Genomic DNA, 24,692 nt, shown 5'->3' with positions numbered 1-24,692 from the left:
AGTAACAGTTACTGGCGAGAAGCAAACATCCCAACACACAAAACGGTGCAGGGAAATGGGAATCAGAGTAAACCTATTAGTTAACCATTAATCAGGATTATCGTGAGCAGGTCTCAAAAGGGAACTGCTAATTGGTTTTCATCATCACAGTCGCTCTTAGATTAACATCACAGCAAAAAGAACTAAAAACAAACACGTGTAGAGCTTATTAGGGTACCGAGGGGGTGCTCCACTAGCGGTTGAGCAACTCAATTTGAAAGAAGCCCACCAACCTGACCGAAGCTGCCTGACTTTCGCCCCCTCCAGCAAAGGAGGACTCTGTGGGCTAAAGGGCCCCAGAGCACAATGCTGTCTGGGTGCAACCAATCATAATACTGAAGTGGCAGAATCTGTGTATACAAAAGAACAGGTAACAGATACGGAGGGAAAAAAGAACGGGGAGATCAGAATAGCTAAGGACAGGATCCAAGCACACTCACGTTTTAAGGCATATTGTGACAACGCATCGCCACAGAGATAGAACTTTTCAGGGCTCCTCACACCAGGAGGATTTTTCCTGCAGCTGTGTGGAAGACAAAAAAGTAGTACATCCCCTACTAGAAGGGCAAGAAAGTCATCCATCACTCCACACTCTTCCTCTTTCTCACAACCTGGGCTCTATGGCCCCAGTTGACATTTCAATTCACAGAATGAGGCTATGGTTCTCTGTGAGGAAGCAGCTGTACGTACAGAGCGATAATCTCTAGATAAAAATGGGGCCCCGGGGGAGATACTTGGGAGTGCCATCCAGCTCCAACATTACAACAAAGCACTTAAAATTTGCAACCAACCTTCCCTGGTTGGTTATTGATGTTTCTTGGTGAGGTGTGTATGAGGGAACCGGGGGCAGAAACATCAGTGAGGTGCAAGTTTAACAGGAATGAAGTGAACATAGCAGAGAACCTAGAGAAAAACACTTTGACTACAACACAAAATTATAAGGAAACAAGAAAAAAAAAGGCGCTACAGCCAGGCCATCAATAATCTTTCATTAAGTGCTGTCTGTAGTTTATAGTTTCCTCCACTATTTACCTCCTTGGCACTAAACCTCACTCAGGCCTCCAACATGGCAGAGCGCAGGAGAAACAATGTCTTGTGCCCTGGGCTCCACTCCTGGGAGCATGAAGCAAGAGGACAACTGCAGGAGCACGGAGCTGGAAGACAGCTTTGAGCTCAGGAGGCTGGTGCTCCAATGGGTGGCACCCTCAACAGAGAACACAACCTTCCGTTTTCCTCCCTGACTTTACCCCTCTACCAATTATTACGTTAGGACGACCCGGCTAAGCAAAGCTTCCAAACTTGCAAACCAAGGACAGATCAAAGGGCAGAAGGAACTTCTCAAACTGTACGAAAGCCGCAGAGCATGTCAGCGCAAGTGTGGCTTCATGTCCCAAATATGGAGGAAAAGATATTTCTCTGCAATCAGACTTGAAACTTTAAGGATGTGCCTGTCGCCCTCAGGAACCCTGCAAAGGACAGGTGTCCATAAATATTTCTATTTGCTTGGTCTTGTCTACCACCTATTTTTTTTCCCAAAAGGTCCAATACTGATAAAAGAAAGCAGCTCTTGGTGATGTGCTTGGTGATGAGAAGACACTGCCTGTGCTTAGAAGAAAAATGGGCAAAGCAGCATTCTGATGGACAATCATGGCAGCCTAACTGAGAAAAAAGTCAAGTCGCATTACAGAAATAGATTAGGGAGCCCCAGAATATTGTCTGGACTTCATCCGTAATCACCTCAAGCTGGAAATAGCTTTTAAGCTCCCTCAACAGGGGATGGAGAAACCAGCTGCAGCCCACTCACACAATGGAATGCTACTCTGCAGTAACAAGGATGTAGTCAACAACATGGACGGATCTCAAAAGCATGGTTCCCTTTATGTGACATGTCACGAAGTTAAGCTGTAAGGACAGAAAGTAGATCAGCGGCCACCAGGGACTAGGGGAAGGGCTACAGGATGACTCCCAGGGGACAGAAGATTTTTCTGGGATGATGCAATAGTTCCATTGTCTTGACTATGGTGATGATTACATGTATTCATTGGTTCTCAAAATGTACATGTTTATCAAAACTCATAGAATTAGAAACTACAAATGATACATTTTAGGTATATAAATTATACCCAAATTTTAAAAATGAAAAAATTGGCCTAGACTATGAAATATTTTAATTTTTAACTTAAGAAAACTTTTTTCCCTAGTCAACGAATTTGTAAGTAGCTCAGGGTAACCAGTTCAAAATGAAACACTTGTTATGCTTCAGATAAACTACTTTATCTAACTATTCAATGAATTAAAGTATTTTTAAAAATTCAAGCAGAAAATAGTTTAGATGAGACAAATCATGGGGTTACAGGAAGGAAAAAAAAGTCTTATCAGTCTCCCAAAAGCAGCATAAGAAAGTATTAATTCTTGGGTAATAGCTAAAGGAAAGCCTGAGGTCATCCTCAATTGGCTATACAGAGGAAATGTTTTGTTCAAATAAAGTACTACTAAGTACATATCTCCATTGACATTTTTTTCCTACCTTGAAATAAAATCATGTGATACGGCTTACTGTGAATAAAATAATATCCAATTCTCTATCAAATGAGAATTCTATACTGGCTCAGAGATTATTCTTTTATTGAATGACTTTCAATTTCCCAAATTTAACCAGCTAAAATTATACTGTGATAACCATTCAATTTAACCTTTAGAAATGAAGTCATTGCCTTTTAGCGGAAAAATCTGCATTTTTATCATCAATAGAAAATACAACGCCCTTGGCTTATTCTACAGGACTTTTTTCTTTTATGGACTGTAAGTTTAGCATAGAAAGAGCAGATGGTGGGAGAAGTAACTATTTACCTAATTAGAATAAACTATCAACAACCCAAGGTTGCTTTTATCTGACCTTCAATCCACTTTCTCTAACTTGGATGAGGTGTGGAGCCCATGGAGGCGGCGTGCCAAGGAACGTCCTTCCTCAAGTCTGCCGGTCCACAGAACTATCTCAAACTTATGATTTGGAATTTGTGAGGTCCAGAAAAGTTTCTAAAATAAACCCCACCTTCTTTCCCCCATCCCGAACAACCCCTTTTCCCACTTCTCCATATTCTAACTTCCCAACAAATTATTACGATTTTTCTTAAACCGATATTCAGTGTTCATTAAGACTTTGTTACATTACAGCCCCCCCCCCCCCGCCCCCGCATGCTCCCCTCCTTCCTCCTGCTGACTTCTGCAAGGTGGCCTGTGGGGCCTGCGGCACAATGGATGTCCTGGGTCTTCTCTTCACCAAGACCCTGGAAATTCCCTTCACATCCTATCCTGGGTTGTATTTTCTAGATCCACAACTTCCTCTTTCTTGGTTTACTTCCTTTCTATTAAAATAATAATAATAATAATAATAATAATAATAATAATAAAAATTGTATTTCATAAAAATGTCTTCACTGTCTGAGGTCAGGTAAGTAAATATAGTATTGCTCATTTGAAACACTATTCTCTTCATAAGTACTCTGAGTCAACAGATAAATTCCTTTCATTATCCATCAGCATAGTAATAAGGTATCTAGAGGAGCTTAACACACTGGAAGACTTATCTTCCAATTATTTTCAGGTTAAATATTTCTCAAAAAAACATGTTATTTATCCGAATTGTAGACATCTAATTTGTAATAAAGTATTAAATTTATTTAAAAATATAAAGGTGCCATTTCTATTTTAAACTGGTAAAAATAAGCACAACCAATGATAACAGAAAAAGACCATTTACATTAAAAAAACACTGTGCTGTTACTTTTCTAAGAATGAAGTGATGACTCTTTTTATAGGAAAACCACAGTAGACATCCTGAACATTTTTGGAAAAAGGACATGCAACTGATCTAAAAACACAGCTTACACATGGTTAGTGACAATGAGAATCTAGAACAAAGCACACCAACCAGTCTACTGTTCTGGATGTCAATTATAAGACCACGACTAAAAACAAAGACTAACGGGGCATCTGGGCGGCTCAATCGGTTAAGTGTCCGACTTTGGCTCAGCTCATGATCTTATAGTCTGTGAGTTGGAGCACTGCATTGGGCTCTTTGCTGACAGCCTGGAGCCTGCTTCAGATTCTGTGTCTCCCTCTCCCTCTGCCCCTCCCTCGCTCACACGTGGTCTCTCTCTGTCACAAAAAATAAACATTGAAAAAAAATAACTAACAGGTTTGAAATATATTTTTCTTTAAAAGTTTCAGATCAATTTTTATCACTTCCAAAGTCTCTATAGGCAAGAGGTAAGAATTTATTACAGAAGCAGAAAATGGCTTGAGAGATAATTAAAATACTATGTGCAGAGTAAAGAATTTAAAAGACAGTCTAATGAAGCACAGGTTTCATTTCATGGGCAAATCAAGAACTCAGGGGTAAGGAAATTAATGGCATGCTAAACTCTACCCCACCTGAGATAAGAACTTCAGAAAAAAATAGGGGACAGAAAAAAATCAGCAACCTGTGACATAAAATTTAAAATCAAAAGAAATATTATAAAAAATTAGAGGACTAAAGTTGAACATTTCTGCCTGGAGGCATACCAATTTAGATCCAGTGAATCTTAAAGTTTTTTTATTAGGTCTAATTTGTTTTCTTGAAACCCACATTTTAAAAGAGTTAACAAAAATAGATAATTTTTAAATGTGGAAGAGAAAGTTCTAGTTTTTGAGACACAGAGAGAAATGGCAACTAATTTGGTAAAAGTTTATTATTTTTTGAAATGTTTATTTATTCTCAGTGAGAGAGACAGAGAAAGGGAGAGAGAGAATCCCAAGGAGGCTCAGCGCTCTGTGCAGAGCCTGAAGCGGGCCTTGATCTCAAAAACTGTGACATCATCACCTGAGCCGAAATCAAGAGTTAGACACTCAACTGACTGTGCATTCAGGTGCCCTAGTAAACATTTATTAATAATTAAGACAGGTGATCAGTGTTTTGAAGAAGAATGTATCAAACCAAAAACCTATCATTTAACTCAAAAAAGATTTACAGATGCTAATGTTTAAAAAAAACTATATGTTCTCCTTTTGCTTAAGTTTCTAATTGATGGGATTGTTCTAAGAAAATAATTACAGACTATAAATTAGCTAAAGGAATCAAATGTTTATGAAAGGCAAAAACAATCCAAATAAACTAAATATCCCAGAATCTTAAGCTGATGAAATAAATTATAGTGTATCAAGAAGACATAACACCAGGTAGACATTATAAGCATGGTTCAAGGGGCACCTGGGTGGCTCAGTCAGTCAAATGTCCTACTTTGGCTCAGGTCATGATCTGCAGTTCATGAGCGCGAGTCCCACTCTGGGCTCACTTCTGTCAGTGTAGTGCCTGCTTCAGATCCTCCACCCTCCTCTCTCTGACCCTCCCCTGCTAGCACTCTCCCCAAAATAAATAAAATTAAAAATAAATAAATTAATTAATTAAAAATATGTTCAAAAAGACATTCATTTGGAAAAATATAATTTACTGGAAAAAGTAATTAAATTTTTTTTTTTCAACGTTTTTTATTTATTTTTGGGACAGAGAGAGACAGAGCATGAATGGGGGAGGGGCAGAGAGAGAGGGAGACACAGAATCGGAAACAGGCTCCAGGCTCCGAGCCATCAGCCCAGAGCCCGACGCGGGGCTCGAACTCACGGACCGCGAGATCGTGACCTGGCTGAAGTCGGACGCTTAACCGACTGCGCCATCCAGGCGCCCCTGGAAAAAGTAATTAAGCACCTACTATGTGCCAGGCACTGTTCAAGGCACTAAAGTTTCTCTCCTAAAAATAGCTTACATCATTTAAAAAAGGGGCAAAGTGGGCAGAAAAAAAAATTTTTAGGGGCCCCTGGGTGGCTCAGTTGGTTAAGCACAGAACTTCAGCTCAGGTCATGATCTCATGGTTGGTGAGTTCGAGCCCTGCTTAGGACTCTGTGCAGACAACTGAGAGCCTGGGGTCTGCTTCGGATTCTGTGTCTCCCCCCTCTCTCTGACCTTCCCCTGCTTGCACACACATTCTCTCTCAAAAGTAAATACACATTTTAAAAAAATTAAAAAAAAACTATGAATAAAACAAAGAAATTTTAACATAAACCCACATTTTGGTAAATAGATGTATTTTTATTGAAAATTTTCAATTTTTAGAGTAGTGGTACAGGTCATTTTCTTCCTTTGGCTTATTTATATTTGCTGCATTTAATTTTTTTTTTAACGTTTATTTATTATTGAGAGACAGAGAGAGACAGAGCGTGAGCAGGGGAGCGGCAGAGAGACAGGGAGACACAGAATCTGAAGCAGGTTCCAGGCTCTGAGCGGTCAGCACAGAGCCCGACGCAGAGCTCGAACTCACAAACTGCAAGATCATGACCTGAGCCGAAGTCAGACACTTAACCGACTGAGCCACCCAGGCACCCCAACATATTTGCTGCATTTAAAGCCAAAAATTTTGACACATAATTTGTGGTATAAAAATGTGTAAGTTTTTGTTTTCAAAAGAAAATAAATTAACATTCAGTGCTGACTGTGAGTTTATCTGGGCAGAGCTGAATCAGATCAGATAACTGTCTCTCCAGTTTTTGAGCCAAATTCAACATTTTTCTCAAGTGATAAAAGGCTTAAGTCATAATGAAACTACTCTTTTAGAAAAGGGTAGTTAGAAACATAGTGTTTTGGGGCACCTGGGTTGCTTAATCGGTTAAGCATCCAACTTCGGCTCAGGCCACGATCTTGCGGTTCGTGAGTTCGAGCCCTGCATCAGGCTGTGTGCTGAAAGCTCGGATTCTGGAGCCTACTTCGGATTCTGTGTCTTCCTCTCTCTCTGCCTCTCCCCCACTCATGCTCTGTCTCTCTGTCTCTCTTACAAATAAATAAACATTAAGAAAAAAAAAAAAAAAGAAATGTAGTGTTTTGAGTGTACTGGAGAATTCTAATACTTCCCAAAGAAAATTACAGATTTAACCCTGCCTACCCTAGTGACTATGCAATCCTGGGATGACGTAATCACATGTGGATGTTGTATCGGGATTCTAGAAGTAAGACTCTAAGGATCTAACCTACCAATGGAAACGATGTACCCCAGAATGCATGGGTGATGGCAGAGAATTCAAAGAGTTTTGATCAAGATACCCGAAGAAATTTGGAGGACCTCACATCACTGTCCTGTCTTTCTCTATGAGAGCATACGTAATTATGAATGCTTTGCGTTTCTCACTGATTGAAAACTACACAGACACCATCATTATACACATTTATCTATTTACTATTCCTAGGAAACTCCTAAAAGTGAAAGCATAGAGCTGTAAGACCTTGTTCCTGGGGATAGTCCAGTTAAGAGGACATCAGCTCTTATTCCCTATGCCCATTCATTTCACGGAAACTGCTCTAAAATCACCAGTAACTGGTGTTATTAAATCCACTGGACAGTTCTCAACCTTCATCTTTCTTGACCTTGAAGCAGCACAATCAAGTCTTGTGTTGTAAGGCTCTCTCCTCTCAGTTTCTAGGAGTTTCCTCTGACAGCTCAGGAACCACCTTTTCAAGTTTCTCTGGCAGGTAATGCCCCCCGCCTCCCCCCACCATGTATGATCTTTAAATTTTGGAAACAAGGGGCTTGGCCTAGGGACTCTTCTCTTAATATTCTCTGGGAATTTTGTGTGTGTGTGTGTCTGTGTGTGTCTGTGTGTGTGTGTGTATCCCCAACAGTTGTAAGTTCATGCACGAAGCGCAGGCCAATTTTCGGGGATCTGGACCATGTGAATGGCTCATGGGTACCGCAACTTTAACACGTCCAAAAATTCTTAATTTTCCCCCCAAATCTGCACCATCAATGTTTACCACATGGGAAAGCAGCACCACCGATCACCAGTTATTTGTACTCAGAGCATTTAGGGTGCTCACACATGACACCCAGTTTCATTGCCCTGATGCAAGCAATGGTCAAGTTCTACCAATTCTACCGCCAAACTGGATCTCAAATTTTATCTCTCCTCAACCACTGTCTTGTGACACCCAGTTGTTTACCCCTGGTAACCAGCATCCTAACACCACTCTTGGTTCAAGTCTATCTCCACAGAGCAGCTAAGGTGAGGGCAGTGGGGTGGGGGAGGGGAAGATATATAATTATAAAATGCTGACCTAATTACTCCACTCCATTGTCAATGATTTCTCGTGATTCTTCAGAGAAATTTCAAAATTTTTCCTCAAGGATCATAAACTGTAAATGTTTCAATCATTTATCACCTTAATCCTCACATTTCAGCAATAATGGCCTTGCCTTTTGAACCCAAGCAACTTCCTAGCTCAGGACCTTCCCGTACATAGTTTCTTCATTCTTTAGCTCTGAACAAGATCCTTGAAAAACTCCTTCTTTAGGCTCATTCATTTTTAGAGTTTATTTATTAATTTTGACAGGGGGGAGAGGCAGAGAGAGAGAGAGAGAGAGAGAGAGATATGGAGAGAGAATCCCAAGCAGGCTCCACGCTCGGGGTGCAGAGTCCAATGTGGGGCTCGATCCCATGAGATCATGACCTGAGCCAAACCAAGAGTCAGATGCTCAACTGACTGAGCCACCCAGACACCCCATTTTTAAATCACTTAAAAGGCCTCATTTTTAAATCACTTAAAAGATTTTTTCTGACCACACTGAATAAGCTATGGCCCTGAGCACACATACTCACTACTAGCACAACTGTAATTATAGAAAGAATCATGTACATCTTATAAGGACTGTAACTGTCTTGTTCAATGTTATGTCCTTAACACCCAGCATCGTGTCTGACACATAAGAAGCACTCAATATAATACTTATTGTTTGATCACTCATTCACTGACTCAACATGACAAATGCACTTAAAAAACAGGCCAGATGGCATATGTTAAATGTCTCAAAAGATAAAGAGGCGGTAAAAGAACTCAGAAGAGGGAGGGCTATGATCTGGGACTTGAACTGGATAAGGGTTTAGAATACAACTGATGATGATGATGGTAGTTATCTTCTATAGAGGACTTTCTATAGGCTCAACAGCATGCTCAACAATTTAATAATAATCACCACCACCATGTGAACCACTGCCCTCTGCTGAGCTCTCATTGCGTCAACTGCTGTAAGTACTCTGCATGGGTTAACACATTCAATCACACGGTGACCTATTGAGGTAAGGGCATTATTCACTTTACAGTGGAAAAACCACAGCATGGAGGGGTTAAATAACTTCCTCAAGGTGGCAAAGTAATAAGAATGGAGCCAGGATTTGAGCTTGGGCGATCAGATATTGGACCCATGCTACTGCTCGTGACTCCATAGCGTCACTATATTCTAATAAATCTGTACTCTTGCTACTAGCCTGTCTAGGTACTAACCACCACAGTTAACCTTATACCTAGTAGCCAGGGTCACATATTTTTCCCAAAACAGTATCATACTGCTTTAGGTCACTGCTTGGCAAATCAAATCTAAACTAGGCTCTGTGAAGAGATGCAAAAAAGGTCTCCGTTCTTAGGAGTTTAGAAACGAGTGAGGAAAACCACTGCACGCGTCAGGTTGAGAATAGCTAACAATCGATACACCAACAAACACAATATCATGGTAATGAGTGATCATGGAAATGCTAAAGAAAGGCATGATCAGAAGGCAGTGAGGATAAAAAGGGGAAACTGCCTGGGAGAAAAGAGATACCGTGGAAGAGGAGAAAGGCATGGTCAGGAGAAGAGAAGAGACAGCACTCCCAGAAGAAGAAATGCTGTTCAAGAAATGCCAATTAATAACAAAGTCAGTCGGAATGGAGAAACTGAAACAGGGACAGACTGCATATGACGTAAAAGAAAATAAACGGTCTCTACAGTGGGTAAAGTATCTGGACATGCTGCAGTAATGTATTATCAACAGAACGACAAATTCAGAACCTTGGTAATAGCTTATATTCTCAGACACCTCCCAGAGCTGATACCGTATTAGGAATTTTTATCATTTCTTCCTGAAAACACCATTTCCTAAAGAACTGAGGCACAAAATTACTAGGTAATTTCAAGCCGACCCTGAGCCCTGATTCAAGGATATTTATCTGGACGTCAACACTGCAAAGAGTGTCCAAAATTCTGTACAACATATTCTCTAGGGAATATGTTAGAAGCGTGCTAAATAAAGCCTTAAAATACGAGTAAGCACAATTGTCTATGTTAGTAAAAATGACTTACTTTGAGATGTTTATATAAGCAACAGCCACAGGGCAAAATGAGTTCAATCTAGGGCTAAGTAGTGTTATGATGGTGAAGTGGAGAGTGAAGCCAGGGCTGGGCAGAAACATTTCAAGATCTATCACATCACTCAGCAGCCATGGGACAGAGGAGACAACCCAACCATACACCTGAACCTGGGAAGCAAAAATTCTATCAACTGCCTTCAAAATATGCTAACATTCATTTAGCCAAGCCTGTAATGGGCTCATTTAACCAATTTGGATCCATGAAATAGAATCAAAGAACAAGATCCACATGCACCCAGAGAATGGGAAAACTCGAGAGCATGAACCAGTGAGAGCCAAATCTAGGCTCCAGGCCACTCCCTTTGGAAAGAGAAGTCATTTTGTTTGGAAAAAAGTGCTCCTGAACTTCCTCAATTCCCTTTCTCCTTCTGTTGAACAAAGGAAGAAAGTAAAAAGTCATTATTATAGCTCAGGACACTTGATTGAAGGCTAGGACCCTGCTTCTAAGAGGCTCAGTTGCATGCATTCCTATGTGTTAAGTCATAAGTTAAATAAGGAATCAGAAGGGAACTAGAAAAATCTGTGGCAGAAAACTTCCTGAAAACAGAATTCAGTGCAGTGACATATCAAGTGTGATTATTTTGGAAAGAAGAAACTTTACTCTCAGAAGCAACAAATAAAGAATGACTGTCTTTGACAGTGTTCCACCTCTGGGCAAGTCACTTGATCAAACATTTCTTCAGAGGTGTTGAATTGCACAGCTGGGACACACTCAGCAAATGTCAAACTGTGCCCTGTCTTCAATGTCCAATCTCTACACCTCAATTGGCCATGCTGCCTGAAATTTCTATAAGAAAAGCCTACTGGTGAACAAAATGGTAGGCCAAGTAAGGTACAGGCATGGAACCAGGCATTCTGTAGATGAAAGAGACATTCACTTTAGAACTTTTTTAAACAAATTACTTTCACAACCAAAGGACACTTCACATTTCTAGGTAGACAGCAGGTAATAAAACAAAGACTTTTCAAAGCACATAATTGATCTCTTAATGCCCAATTTATAAATTGTTTTTTTTAATTTCTCTCGTTTCTGCAACTGCTTTCCCTCTTGAAAGAATAGTTTTCAAAAAGGGAAAATCATGACTTTAATACAAATATACAATGAAAACATCAAGTATTTTATTTTTACCCACTAATTAATGAGGGAACCAATAAGACATTACAACTTACTCAAAAGAGAATCTGAGGACTGGATAAACATACGCAACTAGGATGTCGAGATTAATTTTCTAAAGACTCAAAACTGTAGAGTGAAAGACCACAGGGTGAAAATGTAACATTTGAAACCATTTCTCTTACAGGGTAGAAATCAATTGTGTCATATGTACAGGACCACATCTGTACAAGAATGAAATCATTTGCATTACCTCAGGCCTTCACAAGTTACATTCTCTCTCCGCAGAGGTACAAAACAGCCCAGCTACAAAGGAGCAGACTTGACAGAATCAGATAACCCCAAAGGAATTACCAGGCAGAACTCAGCATTCCAGTGAAAGAATACTGAGTAATCGTTGTGCCTGTCCCAAAGTCTTTAACAATCTCTCCTGACACTCTCAACTAAAGGAGGTGAGATACTATGTCCTAAATTTAGTGCCCTATGGTGCAAAACAAACAAACAAACAAACAAACAAACAAACAAACAAACAAAAAACGAAAAAAACTTATCGCCACTAACAAAACCATGGATGCACACATAAAAGGAACAGAACTCAGTGAAAGGTGGATTAAATTGGTCAAAGGAGGTGCCTTAAACATAACATCACAAACTGCTAAATGCTGAAATACAGTCTTGAAACAATTCCAGCATTTCTTTCCAGGTTTTTATTGAGAAACTTGTTCAATTTGAGAAAGGCTTCTCTCCGATGCCCACTGCTTTCGAATTTCATTAGAAGGAGAAGGGGACACCCCTGCAGTTCTGGGGAGTTTGAATAGAGAGCTTCAAAAAACCTGAAGTGGCCACACAGGACTATGGCTGAAAGGGACAATGGACAAAAGACAATGAAGCGATGCCCTCAACTGTTAGGGAGAGCAGCTAGCTGAAGCCAACTACCCTGACACAATCAAGGTCACCTTAACAACATCCATCTCTGGAGGGGAGGAGAGGAAAAAGGTGAAGAGAAAAGAAAAGACCCTTCGCTTCCTTAGTAGCTGAGACACTTCTAGAGTAGCTGCCACTCTGGCATCACAGGTATCTTGTGCTGTGGAGGCTGCGGTACAGGTTTCTGTGCTGCGAGAATCCAAGTCAGTGAGCAGCATACTGCAGTCCACTTGAAGTTCAAGAACCTTGAATGGGAATAGGGGAAGAAGGGGACAGAGGAGTAGTGCCTTCCCCTAAACTGGCAACAACTCGAGCTTCCAAATATACAGGAGAGATGCGAGAAAACAATTGTGGGAACCCACCGCCAGGACTAATCATGGCTTCCCCACAAGGGGCCATCATATTTACGGAGCGTATCATGCTTGCTCTAGAGAACAAGTTCAGCAGACAGGGAGGGTATCTATGGGATTTCCCCAGGGTGGCAAATGCAGAGCCGAGCTGTGGGGCCATGGCTACGTGTGAATAGAGCTCTAGTGCTAAGCAACCCTCCAGGTCACAGAAGCCCACGGGGCAGAACCATAGGCCTTGGCCTTGTGTGGTTGGTATAAAAGGGACATCAGAACGAAATTCGAGGCTAAGGGAGAGTAAAAGCGGGAAGGGCTATTGAAACAAAAAACAAACAAGAAATGAGCAATGGTGCCATTAAGGTACAGTGATGAGACAGAACAGAAAGGTAGCTGTAAAAGACTGGAATAATACAAGAATACCATCTAAACAACGTGGGCCAGTAAGACATGAAAGGGAAACTAATTTAACACAGACCTAACTAACAAAGTCTCTGGGTGATGGGAGCGGCTTTCACCTTCTTAGTGGACAAACCAGTTTTAACTTTTCTTTAGCCAAAAAGAATATTATTATTTACCTCTTCCACTGATGCCCAACACCATGGGTAGTTAGGGAAAGATTACTTCTTTAAAGAGACCCTAGTGTTTTACAAAAGGAGGATAGCTTAAATACCCCAAGGGAAAGAGGACAGTGCTATTCAAGTACAAAAAGGCACTGAAAAACTAGGAGCTGATGGGAAAGGTCAGGAGGAGATGAGGGAAAAAAATCCGATTTATTTATTTTAAAGGAACACTTTGATCCTTTATATTTGCAAGTTAGAATCTCATTGGTCAATTCCCCAAGTGTTCATTTCACAATGAAATGAACAGCAAGAGGGACCCCCAAATTTCACCCTCTACCTCCTACCCCCAGAGCTAGTCTTTGGATCATTCCAGGCCCCTGCTTTAAGGAAATTCTTATCATTAATACTATGCACGTCCAACGAAATCATCATGGAGAGAGGAGATTATAAGAAAGTGCGTGTGTAACATGAGCAAGGAACCAAAGTCCAAGTGAACACAGCAGCAGCTAACAGAAAAAAAAGACACAGGGCTTTACTGAAGGCAAGGAAGGAGAGCAAACAACAGCCATATGAACAGAGGACTTGCCATGACCCCATATCATGAAGAGGCAGAGACATTCAGAGAAGGGAAACTCTACCCAGGGACCTGCAGAAGTACAACTGGAGAGGACAGGAGGCTGGCCCAGGCTCTGTCATCTTGCACGGCTGTCAACAGAGTTCCAGACTCCTCACACACCAGAGAGGAAAGAACAGACACGGCAGGAAATGGAGGAAGAGGAAACAGACAGTGTGACTCACTGAGTACTGGTCCCACACAAACGGAAAAGGAGTTTGGGGGGGGGGGGGTGGTGCGCAGGAAGAAGTAGTGTGCTGGCTGCAACCTGAGGAGTGGGGAGCTCCTCAGAACTGTAATTGATTTGTCTGATTTACCAGAACAACAGTAAGCCATGCACCAGCCCCATTTTATTGCCTGTTTTACATTCTGTATCTGCAGGAGATCGTATTTATTACAGAGCAGGCTACAGCAAAAACAATAACAAACCTAAGATAAGAAACAGCCTTATATTCCACTGACACGCACATCCCAACTTTTGTCTGCCCGTGAGGGAGGGAGCGGAGATGGGATCAAGGAAAAACAAACCCCTCGAAGAATAAAAACGCGAACCTACGAAGTGAAATAACCACCACGTAACCATCCTCCAAATCAAATCAGATCTAGTGCCAAGTCTGTCAAATTCTTAGTTGGTTTCAAATTCATAGGAACATCCTGGCCTCGAGGGAAACCAGAGGATTACAGAAAGGACAACAATGACTTAAAATACCACACTTCCTTCATCTTGAAAAATGAGAAATAAAGGAAACTAGTAATTTCTTCAGGATCCAAATTACCAGACTGGCCATATTTTTTTACCTTAGTGGTTACCCTGAAACCAGATGCAAATGATGCAGAAAAGCCAAGTTTAACAAACCCCTGTCCAAAAGGTGGGGTTCACTCAGTTGGTGGTATCCACAGATGCGTGTACCTTGTGGAAAATACAGCACTCCGCTGACATTAATGGCAAGAATCCCCGTATTAACAAAAAAACAACAGACAAAAGAACCACCCAAAAGTTGGGAGCTAACAACATTTTACAAAAATCAAAAAACCATAACAAGGTCACAATATGGGAAGTGGTACAAGAGGCTCTAATGGTGGAGCACAACACAAAGTTGAAAAACGTGTCAAGTAGCCACTAGGCAGGCATCCAGTCCAGCCCCGGGAAGGAGCAGATACGAAAAGTCCTCCTGGCTTCACTGCCCAGAGGCCAGTGTCTCTCTGCCCAAAGCAGACACTCTTCTTCCCACTCCTGTGCTGGGATTACTCCCTTCCCACCACAGGAAGTCAGCCAAGCGGCCTTACACGTGCTGAGTCTTCATACAAGGCCTGTTAAGATACTCTCTGGACTTTTACACGATGAAACCATCTCTGAAAATGTAAGAGAAGAGGTATGGACAATGGGAGAAACTCAATGCTAAAAGCTGGAGACCATGAAGCCTAGAACAAATTTAATCATGACGCAACATCTTCTGTATAGCACATTTCTTGGGTGTGTTTAGGAGACAAAATGTGATGAGCTTATATATGTCTTTTGTTTTCATTCCAAGGATGTGTACTGGGATGAGAAAAGGCATTATGCATACATATCGGATCATACTAAGCTATTTTGGCAGTATATTGCATGTCTGATCACCTCAACAAACACTTCCATTTATCATGACCTGCAACTAAGAGGGGGAGCAATGAAAGGTAAAGAGACCCAGTTAAAAAGAAAAAAGAAAAAAGAAAAAAAAAAAAGATTCAGAAACTCTTACAAAACCATTATACACGCGTGTATTTCATTGCCCTTATTGGGGGTGTTTTGTCTTGATCCACCTGTAAGCTATCTGCCTGTCTGACCCTATGCACTCACCTGTCGGTTGGACAGTAACGTGGCCAACATGCTTCAGGAAGCTGAAAAGCCATTCATCTCACTTAAAGGGCACAAGGGAACCCAACACACACACATACTTAACACAACATGGTGACGGAAAGAAGAGGAGGTTAGAAACAGAGAAAAACTCCTCTATTACAGAGGGCACTTAAAAAAAAAAAAAAAAAAGCCTGTACTCAGAGCTGAATCATGTGTGATGGAGGCAGACAAGGTCATTCTGACATCTATTTAAATGGAACAGCCTTTTCACTTTCTCCCACTTGTTCAAGCTTTCTCTTTTTTTTTTATTTATGCGGTAACTGAGGGAGATATAACTCACATGTATTTTTAAATAACGCTAAGAACAAACCAATTCTCCAATATCAATACAGAAAAGAAAATAAAGATATGTATAAAAATGAGCTATAGTTGGGAAGGGGGGAGCGAAAAAATAGGAAGAAAAAAAATGAAGACAAGTTTCATTAAGACCGTTGCTGCAAAAAGGAAAACACAAGAAAACACCAAAACACAACAAGGTATAAACATGAGATTTAAAGATGGCAATAAACATCATTAGGACACTACGCTGGCAGGTGCCAAAAGCACAGCCCTGAAGCAAATGTGCCTCCATCTCAAATACCTGCCGAGGACTTTACCTCACTGCCAGTGGGAAATGTGAGCAAGAACATGAACTCCACAGGCCAAAAGGGAACAATATCCCCAAGGTTTAATTCATCTTCCAGAAAGCCTCGAAGTGTAGAGCTGACATAAGTTTTTGGATGGGCACATCTGGCCCGGGTATAAAGGAGTCACCATTGTGTTTTCCAAAACAATTATTTATAACTCCTTTCTCCCTGCGGTTGAACAGCCAAAAAATTGCCCTTTGATTACATCTTCAACATCTTCAACAAAAGAATATTAAGGAAAATATTGTTGAGAATGCCACAAGAGACACATGCAGCAATTATTACATATGCCAACAATAACTCAGCAAGGTAAGCCACAGGGAAAACAGGCCTAATACCAGCACGCCAGGAATCACACCTGTTAACAAGGAGCCTTAGCAGATACACCTTAGCCACCAGGTTTCTGGGCTTCAGAGGAATCTTAGCTACGAAGAACGTATATCAACATACCTCATTCATTAAGCAGAGGCACAACTTTTTAACAAAAGTCTACTCAACACAGGGAACACTATTTACTCTAGTCTGCAGTGACTGGTTACAGAGTAAGAAAAGCTCAACGGAATACCAATGCTTAAAATGAACGTGGTACTGCTATACCTAGGCAAGGGACTGCTGGCCAGACACATTTATAATACACAATCACAAGGAACAACAAGCAAAGTCTCAGCCAGGCTTGGGAACACAACATAACAAGAAGATAATACACTCTAATCCATCACTGCTGTGGGCTAGGCTGTGATCTAGAAGCTTGTTTATAGGAGTATTTTCTTCTGGGTGCCCAAGGCAAGCTCCCTGAGAATGCAAGCTAAGATTTACTAGCTGCTCCTCTGTCATCTCCCCTGGGCGATGTGATGCCCCCTATACATGACCTGGATCCCCTCCTTAACTGTTAAGTTACTGTGGAGTTGAAATGGATGGTGTGTGTCCCAAGAGCAGAAGGTGAAGTGATGAGCCAACGAACTTTCCCTGGGCACCTGATGAAATCCACACCTGAGCCATTCACTCTTCCCTAACCCAGTTCTGTTTCTCTTCATTGCTGCTACCTGACACTGCTGTTTCCCTTTCCCACTTGCAGGTAAGGACTTTTATCAGTTTTGTTCACTGTTACATCCTTAAGTGCTCAGAGCAGTTCAGACACAGCAGGTATTCAAATACTTGGTTTTTTTTTTAATTTTTTTTTTTTTAACGTTTATTTTATTTTTGAGACAGAGAGAGACAGAGCATGAACGGGGGAGGGTAAGAGAGAGGGAGACACAGAATCTGAAACAGGCTCCAGGCTCTGAGCTGTCAGCACAGAGCCCGACGCGGGGCTCGAACTCACGGACCGCGAGATCATGACCTGAGCCGAAGTCGGCCGCTTAACCGACTGAGCCACCCAGGCGCCCCTCAAATACTTGTTGAATAAATGAATAAACCCTCTCAACTAACAAAGGTATCTTCTTCAGTCAAGAGATCCTAAACGTGGAAGGGTAAAGTCCTATTCACTGAGTAGTCATTTGGACACAGCCCTTTGGGAGCTCAAAAGTATTCGTGCCTTCCATCCTTCTGTGTCATCTGTGTGTATTAGCTCACAGGAAGCACACACCTTCCTCCCATTTCGAAGCAACCGGAGGGAAAAGAAGCCACAAGGAGATGACAACTAATTTTTAAGGCTGTCCTAAAATCTACACTTGACCTTTTCCCAGTAAGACTTTCCAGTCATCTGGGGAATTAAACAGGGATTTAAAAAGGAGGTAATTTTTTTTTTTTTACTACAATTGGGAAGAAATATCTTCTAATATCTCCTAATCATTAAAACAAAATGGAAAAGCAACACAGTACCAATTCAGGTGAAGAGATAGACGGAGGTTTTATGCCCTAGTTTGAATTCTGCCTTTTCAGAATATAAAACAGGATCTCCATAGATGATAAGCAGCAGCCCTGGAAAAATTCACATTCTGTGTCTAAAAACAAATGAGCTACAGAAAACACATAAGCTGAAGTCCTTTGGTGAGTAAGCAGCCAAGCTCTTGGCGCCTCTGAGCCACACAGCTCTATTCAGGGACACAACTCACCCCAGATATGTCTGCGACACGGTGGATAGGCACTTCCTTCTTGCTATGCAGTCCTTTGCCATTCTTAATAGCTCTGTAAAGGAAGAAGAGACAACCCGATTAATATACAAATCACATCAGGAAGGGGTAGGAGGGCGGGAAAAAGGGGTGAGAAGAGAGGTCATTCACATGGAGGGTCTATCACCACACAAGTCACACTGCTGAGGAGCCGGTCTCCGCAGGAGCGTTTGGTGGAGGGGAGAAGACAAGCCTGCTCTGCTAAGCCCAGTTACAAGTAGTTGGCGGCTAGTTTCAGCTAACGGTGTGACTGGTAATCAGAAAGAGCTCCTGAACTTGTTTCCAAATTAAAGGCATTGTTCCAGGCACAAAAGAAGAATCAGTTGGAAGAGCACACTCCTAAGAAACAGAAGTAATAATGTTTCTCTCTGCGTTTAATCACATGAAACATTTTAAATGCAAAATATGCAGCTAGTGTTCCAATTCTAATGGAAATAAGTTCCTCCCAGGTAAAAAGATAAGTTGCCCTGAATGAAGAAACACTGTACAGAAGTCATTTCTAACAGTGGGGGAAAATTAGCAAAGGCTACATAATTGACATTAAGCCTCATTTTAAATCAGTTACAGGTTATAATAACCGGATTTAGCAGGGGACTCTGTCACACATCTGACCACTGGTTGGTTTGCTGCAATCTCTCATCTTTTACCTCCTAATCCCTTGAGTGGTAGCTTCAGAGACAGAAGCCTAAGCATCACTGGGTGTGATCACTCATGTAACAGTGAAGGACCAGGGAACAAGACCTCGCTACACTATTAGATAAGACCTATCTCTCTACTGCCAGACTCCAGGCCAAAGCAAGTAACATTTTTGAGTTTAGAGAATAAAAAGTAGAGATTCGGGGGTGTACCCACTCTGCAGACTAGCCTTTTTAGAGTTTTTGAATTCCAAAGTGCAGAGAAAACTGTCCAGACCAGGACAAGTATGTTGGACCTTCACACTACACACCAGCAACCACAGTGGACCTTCCCCCCACTCAGGTTGTCACTTATTAATGACAAGAAGCAAAGGCAGCACTCAGCAGGGGTTACTTTTAGGTCCTAACTTTTAAATCACACTAATCAAATGGGGTGGCTGTTTCTCTGTGCAAAGTGGCATTGTCTTAGTTCTTACATACTTGAGCTGTTACCATCTACCACTTGCCCCTTCCTCCAACCCTGGGGATCTCCCATTCAACTAATCTGAAATGCCTTCTATTCCGAAAGAACAATGGTTTCCATACCGTCTATACTTTCTATTCCATGAAGAGGGTAAGAAATGAAAGTACAGATGTTGAACAGGAAAAGCAAAGCAGAACAGTCACTCTGACCTGCGCTGCTAACTGAATGAAAGCGCCTCATTGTTCCCCTGAATTCCCAAGGCTCTTCTTGAACTTGAATCCAGGGCTTCAGCCTTAGAAATTGCAAATGGGTCAGAATTTTCCATTTGCAAATTAGTCCAGTAATTTATAGTTTAGGGAATGTGTTAAGTGACCACAACGGGGCTGGTTTTCAAGCTGTGCTTCTAGAACCTTGGGATTTGCAATCTAAGGGCCGAGGACAGGAGGATGGTTATATGGAAAATCAGTGGCTTCAAGCCAGCAACAAACGTGACTCTTCTACCCCACAAAGTCCAGCATACAGCCTCTGCCCCCAACAGGCTCTCCTCATTTTGCTACCATACACTCAAAGGAGCAGCCTTAAGAACAAGAAGCCTCAGTGAGGCGAGGCAAGCTCAGGCAAGCCCTGATTATAACTCACCTTCCTTTAAGGCGAGGCCTGCTAAGCCTTCTGCAAGTCCTCTGGGGCCACAAAATGCCTACAGCCTTATCCTCTTCTAACAACAAGGACAACCAAAATAAATGGACCTGCCCTATAAACAGACGGGTTCATGTGACAGCACGGCTGAACTTGTGGCCTTTCAAGGGGGCTGGAGAGCATTTCATAAACTACAAGGAAAAAAGAACACGGCCTGGGCAGTAAGTTAGAAAACAAAGGTTCTCGAGGCAAAAGCAGTGAGGTGATAAACCAAAAATTCTGTTTTCCTTTAGTGACCCCAAAGTAGTTTTGTGCCCAAAGCAGAAATCCAGGACTTAACCAAGATTCAGCATGCTTGAGGGAGAAAAAATAGTACTCTAAAGCCAGAACACATGAATAATAGTGTACATATGACATTTAAAAACCAAAATTCTTGGGGCGCCTGGGTGGCTCAGTTAAGTGTCAGACTTTGGCTCAGGTCATCAACTCACAATCCATGAATTCAAGCTCCACATCGGGCTCTGTGCTGGCAACTCAGAGCCTGGAGCCTGCTTCGGATTCTGTGTCTCCATTTTTTCTCTCTCTGCTCCAAAGCTCATGCTTTGTCTCTCTCTCTCTCTCAAAAATTAAACATTAAAAAAAAACAAAAAAATTCTTTAGAATTAAGTATTAATAAAAATTTTTGAAAAAAAGAAAAACTTTATGTTCTACCTATCAGATATTTATTTGCATTTAGACATTGATTTTGGAAAAATCTTCAAAGGCTTAATCTTACCAGATTTATGAGTGCTAAATCAGATCAGTTTCAGGCACATTCAAAAGGCAGCAAGAAAGCAGTATTTTAACATCATTATATATAAACTGAGCAACAGTTCTGTTAGCTCTTAAGAAAACAGTGGCAAAATGAAAGTTAAGAATTTGTAAACACTGAGTCAAATAATGCCCACCTAGGAAGCACTCTAAAGCGGATGTGGTGCACCGGACCCAGACTGCAAAGTACGAGGGTTCTCTGAGAAATTAGCTACATGGTCTAATTCAGCTTGGGTCTCCTTCCCTGTGCTGAGGCTGCTTTGGGTCCTGTTCTCAAACTGCTCCAGAAATGACCTGGGAGGCATCCCTGCAGACAAGCCTGATGCCACAGCAAGAGCTTCTCAGGAGAGCATCCGGGGAAAGTGCCCAGTGTAGAAATTCATGTATGCGCCTCAAAGAGGAAAGGAGCAAACACCAAGAGTAGCGGGCTTGCCACGGTTCTTTGCCGAAGGACATAGAACATACATCTTGTTACAGGATTCTAAGGACAGTGACATGACTGCCTGTTAACCACTGCATAAATGGTAAATGAAGGGGAGATTCAGCTTCCACTGCTCTGTCACTACCTCTCAGTGGGGCCTCCCTGCATCTCATGTGACCAGGTTTCCCTGGGATAGGTTTGGGAAGCTTGGTCTTTGAGACCTGGGACGGTAGTGAAATAGCAGGTTTGCTTCCACTGAAACCTACTCCACAGAGCAAACACCTGACTCCCCTCCCCACACTCCCACTCCCTCTCCCTCTCCCTCTCCCTGCAGGCTGCAACCACAGCTCAACATCCCTTTTCATTAGGCAAGGAATGAAACTCCTGACTTCTAAACTTTCTCCTGCTGTGTCTGCTTAATAGCTGCTTTCTCACAAAAGCAGGCTGGTGCTCCGGCCAGCCAGGAGAAAGGAAGCAGTGGGGCAGAACACAGCCTGCTCCTCGCAGAAGCAGCAGTACAAATATGGCAAAGCCAAGCAGTGTTGATAATGGACAGAAATCATCACCAGACAGGAAAAGGGAGTATATATCCACATACATACAAAGGGGTAACAGGGCAGAAGAGGGATGAAAACTCAGCTTTCTAGGGTGCTTCTAGAAGCCACAGTATTGGAGAGGAATCCCATTCCAATCATTGGAAAACATTTTTTTCTTTTTTTTCTTTCTTCCTTTTTCTTTCTTTTTTTTTTTAGTTTGTTTATAATTTGAGAGAGACAGAGACAGCATGAGTTGGGGGAGGGGCAAAGAGAGAAGGAGAGAGAATCCCAAGCAAACTCCACGCTGCCAGTGCAGAGCCTGACCTGGGATTTGAACTCTTGAAACCGTGAGATCATAACCTGAGCTGAAACCAAGAATCAGATGCTTAACCGACTGAGCCACCCAGGCGCCCCAACACTTTCCTTTCTTTAAACAGCAAAGTTTGAAAATCTCATGTATGAGATGTTACTATCTCCCTACTAGAAGTAAAAACATGAACTTTGCAAAGACAGGTGAGAACACTGAGATTACCTCCACTGCCTCAACACCACAGGATTAGAATCTTAGCACTTTTTTTTTTTTTAAATGTTTGTTTATTTTTGAGAGAGAGAGGCAGAGTATGAGCAGGGGAGGGGCAGAGAGAGGAGACAGAATCTGAAGCAGGCTCCAGGCTCTGAGCTGTCAGCACAGAACCCGACGTGGGGCTCGAGCTCACGAACTGTGAGATCATGATACAAGCCAAAGTCGGACGCTTAACTGACTGAGCCATCCAGGCACCCCAGAGAATATCATCACTCTTGATGCAAAGGAACAGAGTTTGCGCTAAGGTTTTGGGATTCCATGCTAAGGCAGAAAAACCTAGGGCCCAAACCTCTCCAAGGCAGTTATGACATGTAACAGTTCATCCTGTGCCATAAACGGACCACGGTCTTAATTCCAAATCAATGGTGGTAGACTGTTATTTTGAATGAATATTTTTGAGTGATTACAAAGAAAGTCAAGGCTTTACAGTTAGACTCAACCTGACCCAATCATAAAACAGTTGTCTCATCAGAAATTCTTAAGTTGGGGTGGGGGGGTGCCTGGGTGGCTCAGTTGGTTAAGTATCCAACTCTTGGTTTTGGCTCAGGTCATGATCTCACAGTTTCATGGGTTCGAGCCCCACAATGGGCTCTGTGCTGACAGTGTGGAGCCTGCTTGGGATTCTCTCTCTCCCACCCTCTCTGCCCCTCCCCCACTCGCTCACTAGCTCGCTCTCTCTCAAAACAAATAAATAAACTTTAAAAAAAAAGGAATTCTTAAGTGGGGGACTTAAATGAGCCTCATACTTAGGATGGGACTATCTATAAACTACCCTGAAAGGGTAGAATTACACACGTGAATTTTTCTGGGGAACAGCAACTTCCCACACAGTTTCATAACAACTGCTTTCATACATAAAAGAGATCTAAAGAAAACAAAGTGGTGGATTATAGAAATGGCATATAACAGAGAGGTAGCAGGGGGATGATGAGGCAAGGGAGGCTGTAGAAGTGAGAGAGATCAGGAGTTCCTGAATCCACAATTTCCCTTTAACAACGCTTTCTCGGTAACTAGGAACCAAAATGTTTCTTAATTGCTTCGGCTTCATCACCTACACCCAATACTTCCTTCCTTCTTCTTCTTCTTCTTCTTTTTTTTTTTTTTTGGTTTATTTCTTTATTTTGAGAGAGAGAGAGATTGTGCACAGGGGAGGGGCAGAAAGAGAGGGAGAGAGAATCTCAAGCGGACCGCGTGCTCTGGCTCCATCTCACGAACCGTGCAATCTTAACCTGAGCCCAAATCAAGAGTCACATGCTCACCCGACGGAGCCACCAAGGCCCCCCTCTTCCGTCCTATCTGTACTCACTTGGTCCTTTTGTAACCCTAGTGTGCCAGGTCCTCAGCAATTTATTCCAAGATAACATCAGGAAACTTCAACAGGTTTTTTTTTTTTTGTTTTCAATATTTATTTTGAGAGAGAGGGAGAGAACATGTGTACACAAGCAGGGGGAGGAGCTGAGAGGGAAAGAGGGAAAGAGGGAGAGGGGTGAATCCCAAAGCAGGCTCTGCGCTGCCAGCATGGAGCCAGCTCTCACAAATCGTGCGAGCATAACCTGCGCCAAAATCAAGAGCTGGACGCTTAACTGACAGAGCCACTCAGGCGCCCCAACATCAGGAAACTTTTCACTGGCTCAATCCCTTTTGATACTGCACGTCACGCTGATTTGACTGCACACACTGCTGCACGACTTCCCCAGAAAAATCCATTTCGCCATACTGCTGCCTTCCTTTTACACCCAAAACAAAGACCACCGGCCTGTGATGTCCAGTGAGAAATACAATGCTTGGTGTTTGTGGGCCTCTACCATACATTCGCAGTTTATGTCTTCACATGCTTCCCGTGTTACTCCTTCCCATCCAAGTAGGCCCACTGTCTCCAGGCCTCATGAGTGAAAGTTATTCATTACATGTGCCCAGGCAGGTCTGAACTACAGAATGAAGAGAGTTACAATGTATCCGTAGCAACAAGCTCACCCCAAGCATTAATCAGTTACCACATCAGTGATACTTAACCTGGGGTCCTAGGTAAGCTGCAGTTTGTATGCTGGGCGTCTCTATGAAAGGATAGTAGAATCGTACTCAAATATATATAGTCATTACATTTTATCAAC

At 42.1% G+C, this 24,692-nt stretch overlaps 1 protein-coding gene across 1 annotated transcript in view; it reads right to left on the bottom strand.

The window, feature by feature from the left end:
* SND1 (staphylococcal nuclease and tudor domain containing 1) overlaps positions 1–24,692 on the bottom strand; it is a 420,688-nt gene that overhangs the window by 155,348 nt on the left and 240,648 nt on the right. The window contains exon 14 of the mRNA XM_019452638.2: positions 18,441–18,513. Coding sequence (XP_019308183.1) covers positions 18,441–18,513 — 73 coding nt within the window. The remainder of the gene's footprint in view (positions 1–18,440; positions 18,514–24,692) is intronic.

This window comes from Panthera pardus, unplaced genomic scaffold (assembly GCF_024362965.1).
Source record: "Panthera pardus isolate Hobbes unplaced genomic scaffold, ASM2436296v1 HiC_scaffold_8, whole genome shotgun sequence".
NCBI classification, from domain to species: domain Eukaryota; kingdom Metazoa; phylum Chordata; class Mammalia; order Carnivora; family Felidae; genus Panthera; species Panthera pardus.
Note: the sequence above shows the minus strand (reverse complement) of the source record. Positions and strands in the feature narration are given on the sequence as shown.